Here is a 17,074-nt window from a genome sequence, read left to right on the forward strand (position 1 = left end):
TGACATTGTTTTCCAGCCAGTGATTTAACGAGTTGGAAGAAGTATTCTAGGCAGGACATGATAATACATACCTCTAATCCCAACATTTGGGCAGCAAAGGCATGTGATGTCTGTGACTTCAGGGCCAGTTTGGTTTACATAGTGAGTTCCAGGCCAGCCAGGACTCCATAGTAAGACTCCTTCTCAAAAAAGTAGTAGTTGTTGTTGTCATTGTCATTGTCATTGTCATTGTAGTCGTCACTGCCATCTAGGTGCAAAACTAACTGTGTTGGAAGTGTTAGAGTGCTAAGGCATACTGACTTTTAAAGAAAATTCCATATTCTGTGATAGAAATTTAATCATAGATCCATGGAGTTTGTTGCAACAGTCTTTTACATATTTAGACAGTGGCATTCTGGTTCTGTGTTTAGCAAGAAAAATAGTACACAAACAAACACTAGCCAAGTTTTTGCAGTTTCTCTAAGGATACCTTCTGTTTAGAATGCAATGTACAATGTTCCTTCAGCTCTATCCAGAATAATAACTGGGGAAAGGCTACTTAGGACTATTTTTTCTTTTAAATATCTCCCCACCCCCTTATTTGTCTATCTCTCCTTTCTTCCTTTGTTCATTCAATTCCTTGGAAAATGTTGCTTCTGACTTGCCAAGCTACACTGACCTAGGAGTCAGTGATGGGTCCCTTCCCTTTAGAGCTTACTCTTTGTTCTTGAACATACATGAAGTTTTCTGTTTGATTCTTTTAATTTCACCCTGCAGGTTTTCTGTATTGTCACAAAATCTTTCCCTCGGAAACTTATCAGACTAACACTTATTATGTACCTGGGTTTGACCATGTTTGTGTCAAATTCTTCACATGTGACCATTAAGTTTAAATTTGTCTGTATGTTATATATGTTATCATTCATGCTTTGACTTTTTTATTTATATGGGCATAAAGAAAATGATACTATTTTTTAGTGTGTTTGAGTATTTACATTGCCCCAGGAGGCCAGAAGAGCAGCCAGGGCTTCACATTTCTCCAGCCACACAATACTATTTTTGCGATGTCCCCATGTCTGGTGTGTGTGTGTGTGTGTGTGTGTGTGTGTGTGTGTGTGTGTGTGTGTGTGTATGTGTGTGTGTGTGTGTGTGTAATTTATTGCATTGAAATGTTAAAGATACGTCATATGGTAAACCACAATTTACTTTTTTATGCTTTTACTCGTACATCCTTAATTGTTCTGAGTTATGAGTATCATTAAATATATGTTCTTATGAATGTATTTGCATGCTCCTATAAGAGATACACCTTGCAGTGCACTTGCTGGATTATATCATCACATATATAGCCTGTGTCTTCACTCTATCAGAGTGGATAGACTCAAATGGATGAATCATTTATGAATCTGCATTAAGTCATTCCTTTTGCCAGGCTTACATTTTTAGCTTGACTATTTGGTATTTAAATTCTTCACATTTTTTTTCTAAGCAGTGATAGTGGGCAATCTCACTTTTATTAGAATTTTATTATTTCATCTGTTAGCAGAGATTTAGACATAAATGAATATAGCATCAAGTGATGTAAGATTTTGAAGTAATACTCATGTTTACTGACATTTCAACTCAGTCCCCAAATTACTTAATTTTAAACATATTTAAAATTAGTATCAAGTTTCTAACTTTAGTAATTCTTTAGTGACTTCAGGAAACAATGACATTTCATCCATTTCGTTGTTAATTCCATGAACTTCACTTAACATTATAACCATTGTTAAAAGTGTTAGCTTAACAATGTATTCTGTGAAGATTCTACATATAGTTCTAAAATCTAGGGATTAGTGTAAGCTTTTCTTTGCCTTGAACTATTTTGCAGTTAAGCAAGTGAAAGACCACTTCTAAAGATCTGGTTTTTGAACATGCTAGGAATTTGTTCCATAATTTTACCAACCTCAAGGAATGAAGAGGCTGGTTTATGTTGTTCATTTTACTGCATGTGCCTCAGTTACCCTTAGTGCTGTACTGCATTTTGACCGTCACAGATAGATCATGCAAGGAATATCCTGGCTTAAATTCTGAAGTGCTTTCACTTCTGCTTGTGTCACTTTGAAATCTTCTAAAAAGAAGTTGACACATGATTTTGCGAATATTACTGGACATTAGGAAATACATGACAGGATCCAAGCAGCTGTTGAAAGAGGAGAGAACCAACATGATCTCATTGGTTTTATGAATGATTTCCTTCCAGTAGCAAGAAGATGCATTTAGCTGTGAAGAAATGTAAATGAATCGAAAGGCATGATAAGGCACGAAGCATATAGTAAAAATGATTAGTACAATGAAGGAGTTCCGGGCTGTCGTGGCATATTTGCCAGAGTTAGGAAATTTTGACCTCCTTTTAGAAATCCTCAGTAGATTCTTGCCAATCTTAATATATGAAAGGATTATCAGTAGGAAAATGAGCCAGAACATTACTACAAGAGCAAAGTTAAAGATCGCTTCTCCCTTTGCATTATGCTTATCTCTGTAATGGAAACACATTGTGGAATTGTGCCCTCCCTTCTTCAGTGTCAAAATGATCATTGTTAAAAATCCAGCTAGAGCAACTGTCCAGACTACACAGCAAACGTAAACACTTTGCTTGGTGGTTATTGCCCTTCTTTGTTGTATAGACCGGTTGATTTTTATATATCGATCCAAACTGATAAACCCAAGCAGAATAATACTAATGTACATGTTCATGTAAAATAGTGTCCCCACAACTTTGCAAAGAATCACACCTAGTGTCCACCTATTTTGGTTGATGTGATACATTATGCGGAAAGGGAGGCAGAAGATGAGTAGAAGGTCTGCAACAGCCACATTAAGTAGATAAATTTGAATGGAATTTCTTTTGCGGTGGATGCCCAGAAATACATAAAGGGCAATGATGTTTCCAACCAGTCCCACGATGAATATCACAGAGTAGAAAGTTGTTAACACAGTAGACAGTAATTTTTCATCCATTGGACAGCTAGTGACATTTGACACTCCTGAGAAATTTTGTGAGACTTGGTCACTGTCATTAGTTATAAAGTGCATTCCAGGAGAGGAGCAAAGCCAGCTGTCAACTGTAGTCGTCATTGTTACACTGTAACTTCTCAATGTCTTCTGTAACTATCAGGACAGGGTGCTAAATGACATGCTTTTTATACTTCTTGGTGTCTTCAGATTTTCCTACAACAGAATTCCAAACACTGAGTCATTTGCTGGGATAATAACAGCTACTTTAACATAAGGCATAGATAAGGATCTCACTTCAGACTTTAGTCTACTAGGGTTCAGTTTGCTATTTACACATGTGTAGTAAGTAGCATTATTACGTCACACAGCAGCAGTAAATACGTTAGGATCTCTCTAACCTTTTCTGTTGCTGTGGCATGCATACAGAGTTCATTTTATTTATTATATTAAAACAATGACTAAAAGAAAAATAAATAATTGGACCATATGATAATCTCCCTTAGAGATATTGTTTGGGGACTAGAAATAATCAAAAGAAAGAGCAGCTTCTATTTTTCAAGGATGAATGTCAACTTTACATAAAGGTCCTTCTAGCCATGAGTGAGCTGGGTCCCGTGCTGATCCTGCTTGACTTTAGGAATGCCTCCTGTTCTGCTCTGTTCTCTCATTCATTTTGACATGCAGTGGCATGTAGTGTATATTAGATACACTCTAGTGATCTACCCTTCCATAGCAAGAATAGAAAGGAGGATCCTAAATTTTCCTTCTTCACCTAAGACTAATATAGCAGTATTAAAATTACCTATCTATAGAAATGTGCAGTTCCAGAACAGACCAAGGCTGACACCTGCCTCCTTTCAGAGACTCCTGTAACACTTCACGGGAGAACATAGTGGTCAAATAAAACCAGATCAAAGAGCAGCCAATAAACCACTCCCAGCCTAGAAGTGTAGGACAGTAATATAGATGAGAAAGAGTACCATGGATTCCGAGATTATGAGAGGTTAACTAACTAAACATTAATTTTTCCCTGGGTTATATCATTTGAGATTGGCACTAGAACCTTCTTAAGTATGTCAATTTTACTTGTTCCCAGTGCTACTCGCTATTAAACAATTCTCAGGCATTTGACTGTTGAGACGGACCTATTATATATGTAAGGAGAACTCAAGCCGGTCTCCTCACATCCCTTCCTTATAGCAACTGCCCTGTTTCCTGTGAATCCCTTTCGTGGGTGTAAGACAGACTTTAGAGCAGAGTACAGATGAGGTGGCTCAGACAGGTAAACGAATGTTCTGCTGAACTTAACTACTGAAGCTGCTCTCCAGGATCTGCATGATAGAAGGGGAGAACTGACTCCACAAGTCATTCTCCAACTTCCAGATGTGCGTGGTGGCACATGCTTGTCACAAACAAACAAACAGATAAATAAGTGTAATAAAAATCAAAGGCTTCAAAGCAGGACTTTCACAATTACACTTAACTTCATAATCAAGGAAAAATCATTACTAAGCTTCTTTTCTCACTTGTAAAACTGCAAAGTTTTTAGGTGAAACACTTAACCCCAATATATAGTAAGTGTTCAAAATAGTTGGCTTTGAGCCTAGGCCCTGTAACTCAGTGATAGAACACTTCTCTAGTATGTGTGCAATCCTGGTTCGGTTCCCAGCACTGAAAAAAAAAAGCTAGCTTTAAAAACTAGGTACCTCAAGCAACCAGAGCTCCCAGGGACTAAACCACCATCCAAAGAGTACACATGGACAGACCCATGGCTCCAGCTGTATATGTAGCAGAGGGTAGCCTTGTTGGGCACCAATGGAAGGAGAAGACCTTGGTCCTGCCAAGGCTGGACCCCCCCCAGTGTAGGGGAGTGTCAGGGTGGGGAGACAAGAAGGGGGGTGGATGCAGAGGGGAAATACCCTTATAGAAGAAGGGGAGGGGGGGATGGGATGGGGGTTATGGACAGAAAACCAGGAAAGGGAATAACATTTGAAATGTAAATAAAAATATCTAATAAAAAATTAATCATAGGGAAAAATCATAGGTACCTAATGATCAATCTAAACATTATAGATTTGCTTAATTACTGCTTGGATATTAAGACCAATATTAACAATATTGCATATTAATAATATTAAAACAGAGATCCTGTTCTTACTAAGCAGTTTTAGAGGACTATATTTTCAAACCCTAAATGCAGTAATAAATAGTAGTTTGTTTTGTTTTGTTTTTTCTGAGACAGCATTTCTTTATGCAATTCTGGCTGTCCTAGAACTCACTGTGTACATCAGGCTGGCCACAAGATCCATCTTTCTCTGCCTCCTGAGTACTGGAATTAAAGGCATACACTACCATCCAGCTCTAAAGGGTAGATGTTAATTATGATAATTAACTTTTTGTGTTGTCATTATTTTCTGGTGCTGAAAATTGAACCCAAAACCTTGCACATACTAGGTAAATATTCTACCACTGAATCACATCTCTGCATAATAGATTCTTCGATTTTTGCTTCCTTTTAAAATTAAGTGGTTTTAGTTAGTATACAAAATGTATTTCACTAAATATGACATTTTATACGTTTGTGTCTTTGTACTTTGCTCAGATTCTTTCCCACCACTCTCCTCTGCCAATCTGTCTGTTTCCCTCCCCAAAATTGTATCTCTGCTTTAATGTCATATGGATGGACGAGTAGAGAAACATAATATTAATTATATAATCTACATGAAAGAAAACATGCAGTCTTTGTGTTTCTTCACCTTCATTATTCCCCTTTGTTCTCCCTCCCTTAGACCCATTCCTCTCCCACATCCTCCTCCTCCTTCTGTTTTTATGTCTTCTACATGCTATATTTTTATATCTAGATTCTATATATGAGAGTAAACATGTAACATTTGTCTTTGGGTAATCAATTTCTTGATTCGATGTTATATATAGAGAAAAACATTTGAAAAAATGTAGCCTCTCTTAAAACTATATTTTAGTCAAGTACAGGCTTTTAATAGAAAGTAGTGGTCAGCTTTAAATGTTCACAGACTGAAGGAAGGATTTGGTTTCAAGGAAGAGGAAGTGGCTGGTGAGGAGGAAGCTCTGTTAAGCCATCTTGAGAAAGAGAGAAGGGTAGTGGGAGGAAAGGAGAAAGGAATGAAGGAAAAGGTGAGGCTGTCTCCGATGTAGGAAGACAAACTTCGCAATGCGTGTAGAAACATCCAGGCCTGGGTTCTTATGAGCTGAAATCTTAAAAGGAAGAAGCAATTTAGGAAAGGTAGCAGGCTGCTGATACTGCAAAGTCCATTGTCAGTAATGGGAAGAGAAGCCTGCGGTGTGTGGTTATGTAGGAAGCCCTCAGAAGCTCAGATAGAGACATCCTATCCATAGGTGAAAGGATAGGGAGACTCAAGTGACATGACTCAGGAAGCTGACTGACTTGGGATAGGCGTCTGTAAGTAGTTTTTCTTCCTGACATATTTAAAACCCTATTAGGGTTAGGAACTGAGTTTGTTTTGTTTGCTTCTCTGTGTACCAGGGGTTTAGCCCAATAAATATTACTGAATGAAAGAAGGAGCTTGGGAAAAAAAGTAAAGTGTTAAAAGTCAAGTATTGGAAGCTTCAAGTGCTTCACAGTAACACAGTGCCCTGTGCCCTATCAGCAAAAACTAACCCCATCTTTGGTTTAACTCAAAAATCTGTGGTATTTTAAATGAAAATTGCTACTGTTGACCTGCATTCTATCCTAGGTTGATAATTTTTTTTATCATCCTCAGTGGTATACTTAAGAAAGACCATGCACCAAACAGGGAGCAGTGGAATTCAGATATTGCCGTAGATGTAAGGAAATAGGCACAGTAATCTATAGGTATGAATGTTTGGCAAGGCCATGAAGAAGATGCGCTTCCCTTATTCATGCGTACAGAAAGCAAAGCAAGGACGTGCTGGAAAGTGCAGAGACAGCTATTGCCTCCTTGCGAGATAATACTTTTGCAGAATGAAGCAGTCTAGCGAGGAAGGTACTAAATCTTCTAGCTACTAAGTCTTCAAGCTAGAGATTTAGAGCTGCAGCACTCTGTAGAAGGGATTCTCAGTGGTACTGTAGTCTGAGGATGAGCATGTCTTTGAAGATACCAATGTCTAGCTTCTTCCCAGATATCCTGGTATAGTTCTGGAATGGGCTTGATACACTGGTTTAAAAATCAGTGAGAAGTGTCCAGTGTGTGGTCAAAATTGAACACTTGAGCTAAATGGTCAAATGATTAGGTAATCCTTATTTAGCACTTACTGTGATCCAGATACTGTTTGAACACATGATACAATTTTTTAATATAGTCTTTTTAAAGAATTTCTATTTGTTTTATGCATTTGAGTACACTGTAGCTGTCTTCAGACATACCAGTAGAGGGCATCAGACCCCATTCCAGATGGTTGTGAGCCACAATGTGGGAATTGAACTCGGGGCCTCTGAAAGAGCAGTCAGTGATCTTAACCACTGAGCCATCGCTCTGGCTCCATAGAGTCGTTATAGTAGCACGTCCGTGAAAAGAGCCATAGGTATTGCGGCCTCAAACCCTTAAGTGACCGTGCCAAAGTTGAGATTTCACTCTGACTCTGAAAGACCCTGAATTTGGCAAACTCCATTTCTATCATAACTGATCACTGTTTCCTTATTAATGTTGAATTCTATCAACTAATAGTAGTTTACCAGGATTCCTTTACTGCTACTTGAGTTGTTTTATGAAGAGGTTGTACTGTGTAGCTTTGCTCCTCTAAAGTAATTGATCTTTCCACTTGCTAGGTCTATAACAGTATGCACGTACACCCAGACTTCATGGAATCAAATTACTAATCAAAACTTCCAGACTTATTTCTGGGCCAAAGCGCGATAATCAAGATGTTTCTAGGAAGATATCAGCACAGAGAACATATCCTAAGACCATTTCTTCAACTCTAATGTGCAAGTAAAATTAAGTAAATTAATCGATAATAATTGGACAAAACCACTAATAAGTCTTTTGAGCTGTTAGTGTCAAGTTGAAGGAGAATAAAGCAAAAGCAATGTGTTTCAGCAGCAACAGAAGCATGGCATAGCATACCAGAGAGCAGCTAGCCAGGAGCCAGTCATTATCAAACAATTCACAAGTTACATCCGGTCTCAAATTTGGTAACTAACTTGTGTCACCTTTAAAGTAAATGGGGAGCTGGACTTAGTGGCTCATGTATGCCTGTAATCACAGCTCCTTGGGAGTCCAGGGCAGGACAATAACAAGTTTACAGCAATGCTGTCTAACTTAGTGAGACCCCACGTCAAAGGAACAAGTTAAAAGAGGGCCAGGAGCATATCTAAGTGGAAGAGGAGTTGCTTAGCAAGCACAAGCCCTTGGAGTTCAAAATCCAATACTGCAAATGCAAGAAAATAAGTAAGTCAGCTATAAGTCACCTGGTGTGTTGGTATCATTCACTTACTGATCACCACCACCACCACCGCCGCTGCCGCCACTGCCATCATTATCATCATTAATTTTGGGGGTCAAGACAGTTTCTTTGAGTAGCCCTGGCTATCCTGGAACTCACTCTGTAGACCAGGCTGCCCTCAAACTTAGGAGATCCACCTGCCTCTGCCTCCTGAGTGCTGGGATTAAAAGGCGTGCGCCACCACACCTAGAGTTCACTAATTATTCTTAAGGCTGCTTATTCATACTGCAAAAGCTACTTGTTTGATAAGAATTTGCCAGTGAAGATAAGAAATAAGTGAACATAGCATGTTGACATGGTGGACCTGACTTGTAACTCACACAGCTCATTCTCTAATAGCAGGTAGTGTTTGGTACTCAGGAAACCCGTTCCTATGTTTGCAGCCCTGTGTGAGTTCTCATGCCCCGACTGCCACCATTCTACCTCTCCCAGGTTTCCTTCAGTAGCCAAGAAAAGACCCTCTAACATGTTATTTGGGTGTTGTTTCTATCAATCTCATGTGTTGAAATACATACCTATATGATAATGGACTAATAATGATTGAATCTATTCAGGCCATACTTCAGAAGTCACAGGAACTGCTGCATACAGAACAATTGAAAGCATGTTACTTGGGAAATAATGACATTAGTACTATATTTAGTTTTGTTGTAAATTTAACAGTCCACTTTTAATTGTTCGAATTATTTTTCTAAAGTATGTTGTGATTTATTTTCCTTTAAAGGAGAATAAAGTATTCTCTTTATTTAGTTCCAAAACATGAAACTTACATTGTAATTGGTCTGTACCATAAGATAGTAAAAATATAATAAAAATATTTAAGATGGGGAGACAGCACAGCAGAGTGAAGTCAAGAGATAAAAGATAGGAAATCTGTAGTATATTGCAATTAAATTTACAACGTCTGAAAATAACTATAGTTGATTCAAATATAGCTGCAAACCATTGTGACCCCACAATGCCAATAAACAATGTGACTATTGTTATTACTTATTCTATCCAAAAAGACAGAGCCTCCTTTTAAAAGCAGAGGTGTCGTCCAAAGCAGTTTACTCAGCGACTCTAATAAAATGAAGATTTGCTGGTAGCATTCATTATCAGCACTACACATTGAGACACTCTGGACATTCAGATAATCAGGTTTTAACTAAACAAAGGCTCCTGTGCGTGGCTTTTAAAATCAAAGCATACTTACAGTTGAGGCTTTGCTGAAGTAAAGGAGGAAACCCAAAGCTCCCTCGACCAGGTCGTGTCAGCTGGACTCTTCCATCCGGTGCTGGTGCAATTGGCTAGAGTTCTCTTCTTTTTTATATTCACATGTGGTACAGTTGTTTTTCCCCTTTTCTTTCTTTTTTCAGTGTGACAGCCCTTGGGCCCCGTTTGGAGCTAAGAAAAGACCCCACTCTTAGCAACAACTTCAAGTTGAACTTTAGGAAACTGCATCTTCTGTCTGAGTCCCTTCTAGCCTAAACTAAGGAGTACGTCAGTCATCCCCTAAAATGCCAACAAACTGTAAAATATAAGCAGAAATGAGCAGATTCTGCCTTTCCTAAGAAATGATGAGTGATATCCTGTATGGATTTTAGAATACAACCCCAGAATTTCCATTTCCTTCTGGATTCATTTTAGAAGTTGCTACTGTTAGAAAACTTATGAACTTTCTGCCCTAAAGCATACCAACATTGCCAATAGGGTTTTTTTTAACTCTTTGATTTTGCTGAATTATTTGCTCTCTCTGTTATTTTAGTATCATTTTGTATCTTCCTTGGATTTCTTTCCTAAGACATCTTACAATTTGGAGACTAGGTGGGATTTGTAGTACTATTCCCTCCCCAGCACGATAATAAACTCACCCAAGTAGGCCGGGGTGCTCTGTCCTATTTCAAGGAAAGTATGATGAGGCTCTGCAGCGTCCATTCTGGCCCAGTTCACTATTTAACCCCCATCGGTTCTTCTGTAACTGCTGGCCCTGCACTTGAGTGTCATTTCCCCTTTTGGTTGTTGTTTAGAATATGATTGTCATTCTCTAGCTTTGCAGCCTTGTTTAAATAATATTTAACTCCCTGGGCTTCATCTAACATTGTATTTCTGGGAATGTTCTTCTGAACCTCATATTCTCCAGAGCTTTTAGTTTAGTTTGTTTAAGAGTCGTAATATATGAGACCATAATTTTATATTGTTACAATAAAAATATTTTAGAATGCTTACTTCCCCCTAAGAATCTTTGAGAAGGAAGACGGTTACTGTATTTGTCCGGCAGCATGTTTTTGTCTTACTGTGGTAAGCGACACATACCACTAGATTTACCACATAGCCAGTTTTGAGTCTGTCATGCAGTGGTGCTCAGTGTACTTCTGTCATCATGCAGCACTTCACCGTAACATTTTCGTGTTGCAAAATTAAACCTCTAAACCTACGGCATACAAATTTTCTCTGCCCCTATTCCCAACATTAACAACCATGATTCTGGGACATTGAGTCAAATTATACAACCTTTTTGTGACTAGTTAATTTTATTTAGCCTAGTATCCTTGAGGTTCACCCAAGCTGTAGCATGTAATATAGTTTCCTTTGTTTTTAAGGCTGCACATTTCCATTGTTTGCCTATATTTAATTGTCTTTATCATCTTTCAATAAACATGTACGTTATCTCCACTCACAGGCAATTATGAATATCGCTACAACAAGCAGGAATATGCAGATATCTCTAAAATTCTGGCAGGATTTTCATGACTAAATGAGTCATGAAGTGCTGTTTATCTACTGAAATACTATTTTTGTATTGTACTGTTGTCCCACGCTTATGCCACCCCATTTCAAAATTGTGTTTTTCAGCTTTAGGGTTCTCATATTGTAGTCACATCTTCTTGTTGATGTAAGGTTTGAGTATTATTTCCTAGTTCCTGATCATTCTGAACTTTGTCACCATCCCCTCTTTATGTGAAACCCAACCCTAGTGAAGTTCAGCTTCCCACCTCCTCCAGTCCCGAACCTCCACAGTGAAGATGAGGATTGCTGGCTGGGTACAAGCACTCAATCAGACACAGTAGCCTGTCTTCAGATTGCCAATCAGAAACCTTAAGGGTCCCCTGCACTGCCAGAACTCCTTAGAGTGAATTCTAATGTCCTTAGCCCAGTAATTCTCAAAAGATGACTTCCAGACCACTAACGTCAAAAACATTCAGAAGCTTGCAACTGAGGTATACTCTAAGCTCATCCAGACCCAAGCAGAAAATCTGGGTATGAGGGCCAACAGTCTGTGTGACTCTGGTTTTAAATGTAACCGCCATTACCCTAGTTCATCCTCCCTAAAAAATAGTGTTTCACACCTTCAACCTTCTCAAACTGACAGCTACCCCATTTCCTTCCCCACTCTCACCTAGAAGTTCCTTTTCATTTCCCTAAGAAAGCAGAAACACTTAGAAAGGAACCTCCTCCATAGCTACAGGGCACATTACAGGAAACATATGCATTTTTCTATGCATTTTATTTCTTAGTTTTAATCTTCCAAATAAGGTGGGAGATATTGAAGCATAATAAAAGAAAAGGAAAACTAGACCTCTGAATATAATTTGTTTTGCAGTTCTGAATTTGGAAGTACAGGCATGTTTTCTGTAATTACCAAACTGTACAAATCTAATTAAACTAAATAAGCCTTATTATATGACAAAATAAAAGCATAACCACATGAAAAGCTATTTTAGGTTCCTTTAAAATAGGATGGGAAGGGCAGGTTCGGGACATACTTTTAGACTTAAAAAAAGCTACACTATACAGTGCAGTAATCAAAATCAGGAAATTTACATTAAAAGAATATATTTGACAATCCTTGTTATAAATTTCATCAACTGCCCTAATACTTTCTAGAGCAAAAAATAATAAGATGATCACATTTATCTGTGATACTCCTTTAGTTTCCCTGAAACCCTTGAGTCCAGGGCTAGTTTTGAAGAGCATAAGCCTGCTACTTTCTAGAATGCTTCTTGGGCATTGCTAGATCTAATTGCCAAGGGTACCGTGACAGTGTGTCTGGCTTCTCAATGCATCATATCAAGATGATGGATTATTGCCTAGTCCCATTATTTGCTTTGTTCTCTGGGCTACTTTCTTCTAGGCTTCTCCCTTGAAATATTACCATTCCATTTTGTAATTAGTAAGTATCCTGTAGGATGGTACTTTGAGAATGTATAAGTATCCTGTCACTCTTCAAACTTTGCCCATCTAGTCAGCATCCTTAGTAATTCTTACATGGATCAATTATGTGAGAAAAGCTGCTGGGTGATGGTTTTGGATTCTAACAATTATATTATATTATATTATATTATATTATATTATATTATATTATATTATATTATATACATAAAGAAAGAAATGTCCACTAGATGTGGTGGTGCATACACCTTTACTCAAGAGGCAGAGGCAGGTGGAGCTCTGCATTTGAGGCCAGCCTGGTCTGTGGAGCAAGATCCAAGACACCCAGGTCTACACAGAGAAATCCTGTCTCAGAAAAAAGAAAATGAGGATGAGGGGGAAAGGGAGGGAGGGAAAGAAAGAGAGAAAGGCATCTCCTCCCCATGTGTTTGTTTTATTTATTTATATCAATATGGACTTACAGCATCTTTGTTCAGTATTAAATATTAACTCAATAATAAAACTGATCCAAAGAAATCATACATAGTTACCTCTCCTGCTACTGCTGCTGTAGGTATTAGTTTAAATCCTATATGTGTAGATCACTGGTTCTTAACCTTCCTAGTGCTGTAACTCCTGAATACAGCTCCTCATAAAATTATTTTATTGCTACTGCTATGTTGCTACTGTTATGAAACATAATGTAAATATCTGATAGGCAGGATATGTGATTGATTTTGGCACCCCCCCAAGGGGGTCATGACCCACTGCTGAGAAGTGCTGGTATAAACAAAGCAAATGAATGATTATGTCACTGTTATTAGGTACCAGCATTACTTGCTAAATAAAAGAAGCCAAAACCTTATAGTTGAATAAGAGTGAATTTGTAATTTTCCCCCTTCTATAAATACACATTTTAAACTCTGTCTACTTGGAACAGTAGAACAATATTAACTAAGTAACTGTTTGCTTAGGAGCCTCTTACAGATTTAAATACCTTTTCCAACTAAAAGGAAAAAGGGGTGCTTAGAAAAATGGCTGGTTTCAGATCTGGGGCAAGAGTAACACAAGCTTAGGATAGCCTGTTGTGCCTGAAATCAGTGAAGTTAAGTGACTGCTATAATCCTAGGAAAAGGTCGAATTGAATTAGAGGTTCTCTCTAAACAAAAGTGGAGCAAATTAATAATCAAAAATTTAAAAAGGCAGTAAGCAATTGAAACATATCAAATGTAATGAAGTCCATAAATTTATAGTATGAAATGTTTGTCAGTCACCTTTGGAAGCTGCCTAGTTATCAAATCTATATTCTGGAAATGATTCATAGGAACTTTATTTATAATAATTATCAAGAAAACAGGAGGGACAGAGAGATGCCTCAGTGGCTATGCGCACTTGTTCTTCAAGCATGATGACCCAGATTCAGATGCTAACTCCCATAAAAGCTGGCATGGTCACACATGACATGCCAGTGATAGGGATTGGGGTGGAGACAGGAAGGTCCCTGGGGTTTACTGGCATCCAATCTAGCTCCAGGTTCAGTGAGCAACTTCGTCTCAAAGGACTGAGGCAAAAGGTGATAGAGCATGACACCTGCTGCTTCCTCTGGCCTCTGTGTATAGGCACATATGCTCGCACATGCATATGCATACACCATAGAAATGTATGCACACACACAAAAGCAGGAAACAGCTCAAAAAACCATCCCTAGGGTGTAGAAAAACACATGATTAATACTGTTTGGAATACAATAGTAAAAAAAATTACTTCCTGATCACAAGAAAATGGCTGGATCTTGGAAACATGCTGAAAGAAATTTTGCATGAAACAATACATTTTTTATTTGCTTTCATGTATATGAAGTCCTAACACTGGCAAAGCAAGTCCTTGCTGGGAAACTCCTAGAACAATATGAGATAATAGCAGAAACTGGATGGATTGAAAGTGGATGAAGAGATTCTGGGATGGTGGTACTGTCCTGAAAAGGTTCTGGGTTGCACAATGCACTTCACCAAAACTCTCTAGTAGTATATTATGATGTGCACATTTCATGCTATGTAAATTTTACTTCAATATTTTTACAGATACTACGTTTTTAGGACCTCAAAGTATGAATCTATGAAAGGAGGCTGCTAACATCACTGAGCGAACAGTTCATAGTGAATTTCATGATGGGTCACACAAATAACACCTGAACCTATAGCTGAATCCTGCAACTAAGGCAGTGCAACCAGGCAGATTCTTCCTGATGAGATAGAACAGTTAAACAGCATGATGTATTAGTACATAAAACTGAAATTAAACCTGACTGTAATCAAGATTCTGGATGTAACTATGAATCTCCATGAAATACAGTAAAGTACCAGCATAATAAATGATAAACCCAAATCTAGACTATAGGGGATTTTATAGGGGAAATTACTGAGTATCTTAAATCAATACTATGAAAATTAGAGTAGAGGCATAAAAGACATATTAGAAGGGGAAATCTGTTCCATATGTATATTGGCCATGGATCTCATTTAATTTTTAGATAGGATCTTTTGGAGTTCAGGATGGCCTCAGACTTACTATTAATAGTCAGCTAAGGCTGGCCTTGAACTCCTGATCTTCCTGTCTCCACTTCACAAGTACTAAGATCTGGGTCTTATTTTAAACTAAACCACAACTAAAAAGCATTATTTTGATAGTTGAGAAAAACTGAGTGTGTTATAAATATCAGGTAATTAGAGAGCTAGAGAGATAGTGTAGCAATTAAGATAACTCCCTGTGCTCTTCTAGAGCCACTTCTCAACAGCCACATTACATGGCTCACAACGTCCTGTAACTCAAGTTCCAAGGAATCAGATACCTTTCTTAGCCTCTGCAGATGGTGCACACATATGCACGTGCGTGTGCACGCAGACACACACACACGCACACACACACACCTTCTTTAGCCTCTATAGACCCTGCATTCATGAATGTGCACATACACAAACACATGCATAAGAATAAAAAGATATGGGGCTGGAGAGATGACTCAGCAGTTAAGAGCACTGACTGCTCTTCCAGAGGTTCTGAGTTCAATTCCCAGCAACCACATGGTGACTCACAACCATCTGTAATGGGATCTGATGCCCTCTTCTAGTATGTCTGAAGACAGCTACACTGTATTCATATAAATAAATCTTTACCAAAAAATATAAAAATATGTTTTTTAAAGAAAAATAATTCCAATTGTCACTTTTGATGTGATAATAATTTATATTAAATTATTTACTTATATATATTAAAAATGTCATTATTTTTAAGTCCTCTGTTAGAGGCACTGAGCTTGGTAAACAAGTGAAATCTTATGATGGCTTTGGAATACTTAAACAAGGAGTAGCAAATGAGGCTAAGTCAAACAAGAATGGCAGAAAGAGTGTTCAGCTGGTAAAGGTGGGTGCCACCAAGCCTGATGACTAAGTGTGATCCCCAGAACCTACACAGTGAAAAGAAAGAACTGACATGTACAAGTTGTCCTCTGACATGGCACACAATTATACACATAAGGACATACACACTCGAGTGTAATCGAAAGCTTCAGAGAATGACAGGATGACAGTAATTGCTCATACAAAGTGATGGGTGTGTGGAAGTTTATTCATTTTCTCTGCCCAGAACTTGCTTCTATGTGGCTTGCTTTTTTATTTATTTTTTTACTTCACCCTAGTCTCTGTTTGGATTTTGTCATAATAAGAAAGGCTCCTATGACACCCACCAAAATAAAATAGCTGTTCTCCAATTTAACATTATATGCTTTCTGTCTTATTGCCTATTCATGCGTATCTATGGGTATGCTTAATTTTTCCCTGGAGTTCAAATTTTTGACTTTTGACAGATAGTTGATTGAAAATGGCAGAATCCACATAGTGATGAGGATTTCATAGATTACAGTATAACATTAACTTCAGAAGACACATAGTCAGCAGACTGTGAAGAGTAGCCTTGTGACTTAAGGTTATACCTGTCCCTAAGAAGGTGATAAGATGCTTGCACCAGCATGACCAAGAGACCCCGTTTGGATCTCAGCTGGATCTTTTTCTCCTGCGTTATGCCCATGCTTTCTCAGGCCTGTACGAGCTGGACAAGTGCTCTCCCCTGAGCGGCATCCCGAGCTCCCATACACTCTTCTCACTGCTTTGTCCTGTCCCTTTGTTCACTAGTGGTCTGTATACCAGCTTTTCCTGTCTCCTTTCCTTCCTCCCTCCCTCCCTCCCTCCCTCCCTCCCTCCCTTCCTTCCTTCCTTCCTTCCTTCCTTCCTTCTTTCCCGTTTTTCTCATATATTATGTACACTTATATTTGAGGATTCATCTTTCTTTTGGATAGACCATGTATTTTAAAATGGTCCCGGGGCTGGGGATTTAGCTCAGTGGTTAGAGTGCTTACCTAGGAAGCGCAAGGCCCTGGGTTTGGTCCCCAGCTCCGAAAAAAAAAAGAACCAAAAAATAAATAAATAAAAAATAAAATGGTCCCAAC

General features: G+C 38.3%; 2 protein-coding genes across 30 annotated transcripts in view; one reads left to right on the forward strand and one right to left on the reverse strand.

Moving 5' to 3' along the window:
- Cask (calcium/calmodulin dependent serine protein kinase) overlaps positions 1-17,074 on the forward strand; it is a 345,044-nt gene that overhangs the window by 206,293 nt on the left and 121,677 nt on the right.
- On the reverse strand, positions 1,476-10,398 carry Gpr34 (G protein-coupled receptor 34). 2 transcript variants are annotated; one of them, XM_087600602.1, is made up of 4 exons: positions 10,296-10,398; positions 9,638-9,828; positions 8,958-9,023; positions 1,476-3,192 (listed from the first exon to the last, which is right to left on the reverse strand). In XM_087600602.1, exon 4 carries the CDS (start codon positions 3,097-3,099, stop codon positions 1,978-1,980), a length of 1,122 nt encoding a protein of 373 aa, XP_087456728.1. In that variant the 5' UTR covers positions 3,100-3,192; positions 8,958-9,023; positions 9,638-9,828; positions 10,296-10,398; the 3' UTR covers positions 1,476-1,977. The 2 variants fall into 2 exon arrangements, with proteins under 2 accessions (XP_087456728.1, NP_001020096.1); NM_001024925.2 differs by lacking the exon at positions 10,296-10,398 and having other exon boundaries at positions 1,978-3,192; positions 9,638-9,655.

The sequence above is a fragment of the Rattus norvegicus genome, chromosome X (assembly GCF_021556685.1).
Source record: "Rattus norvegicus strain SHRSP/BbbUtx chromosome X, alternate assembly SHRSP_T2T, whole genome shotgun sequence".
NCBI classification, from domain to species: domain Eukaryota; kingdom Metazoa; phylum Chordata; class Mammalia; order Rodentia; family Muridae; genus Rattus; species Rattus norvegicus.

Coding starts and splice junctions, on each gene's coding strand:
- Gpr34 (XM_087600602.1), bottom strand. CDS start 3,099: ATGACGACTACAGTTGACAGCTGGCTTTGCTCCTCTCCTGGAATGCAC.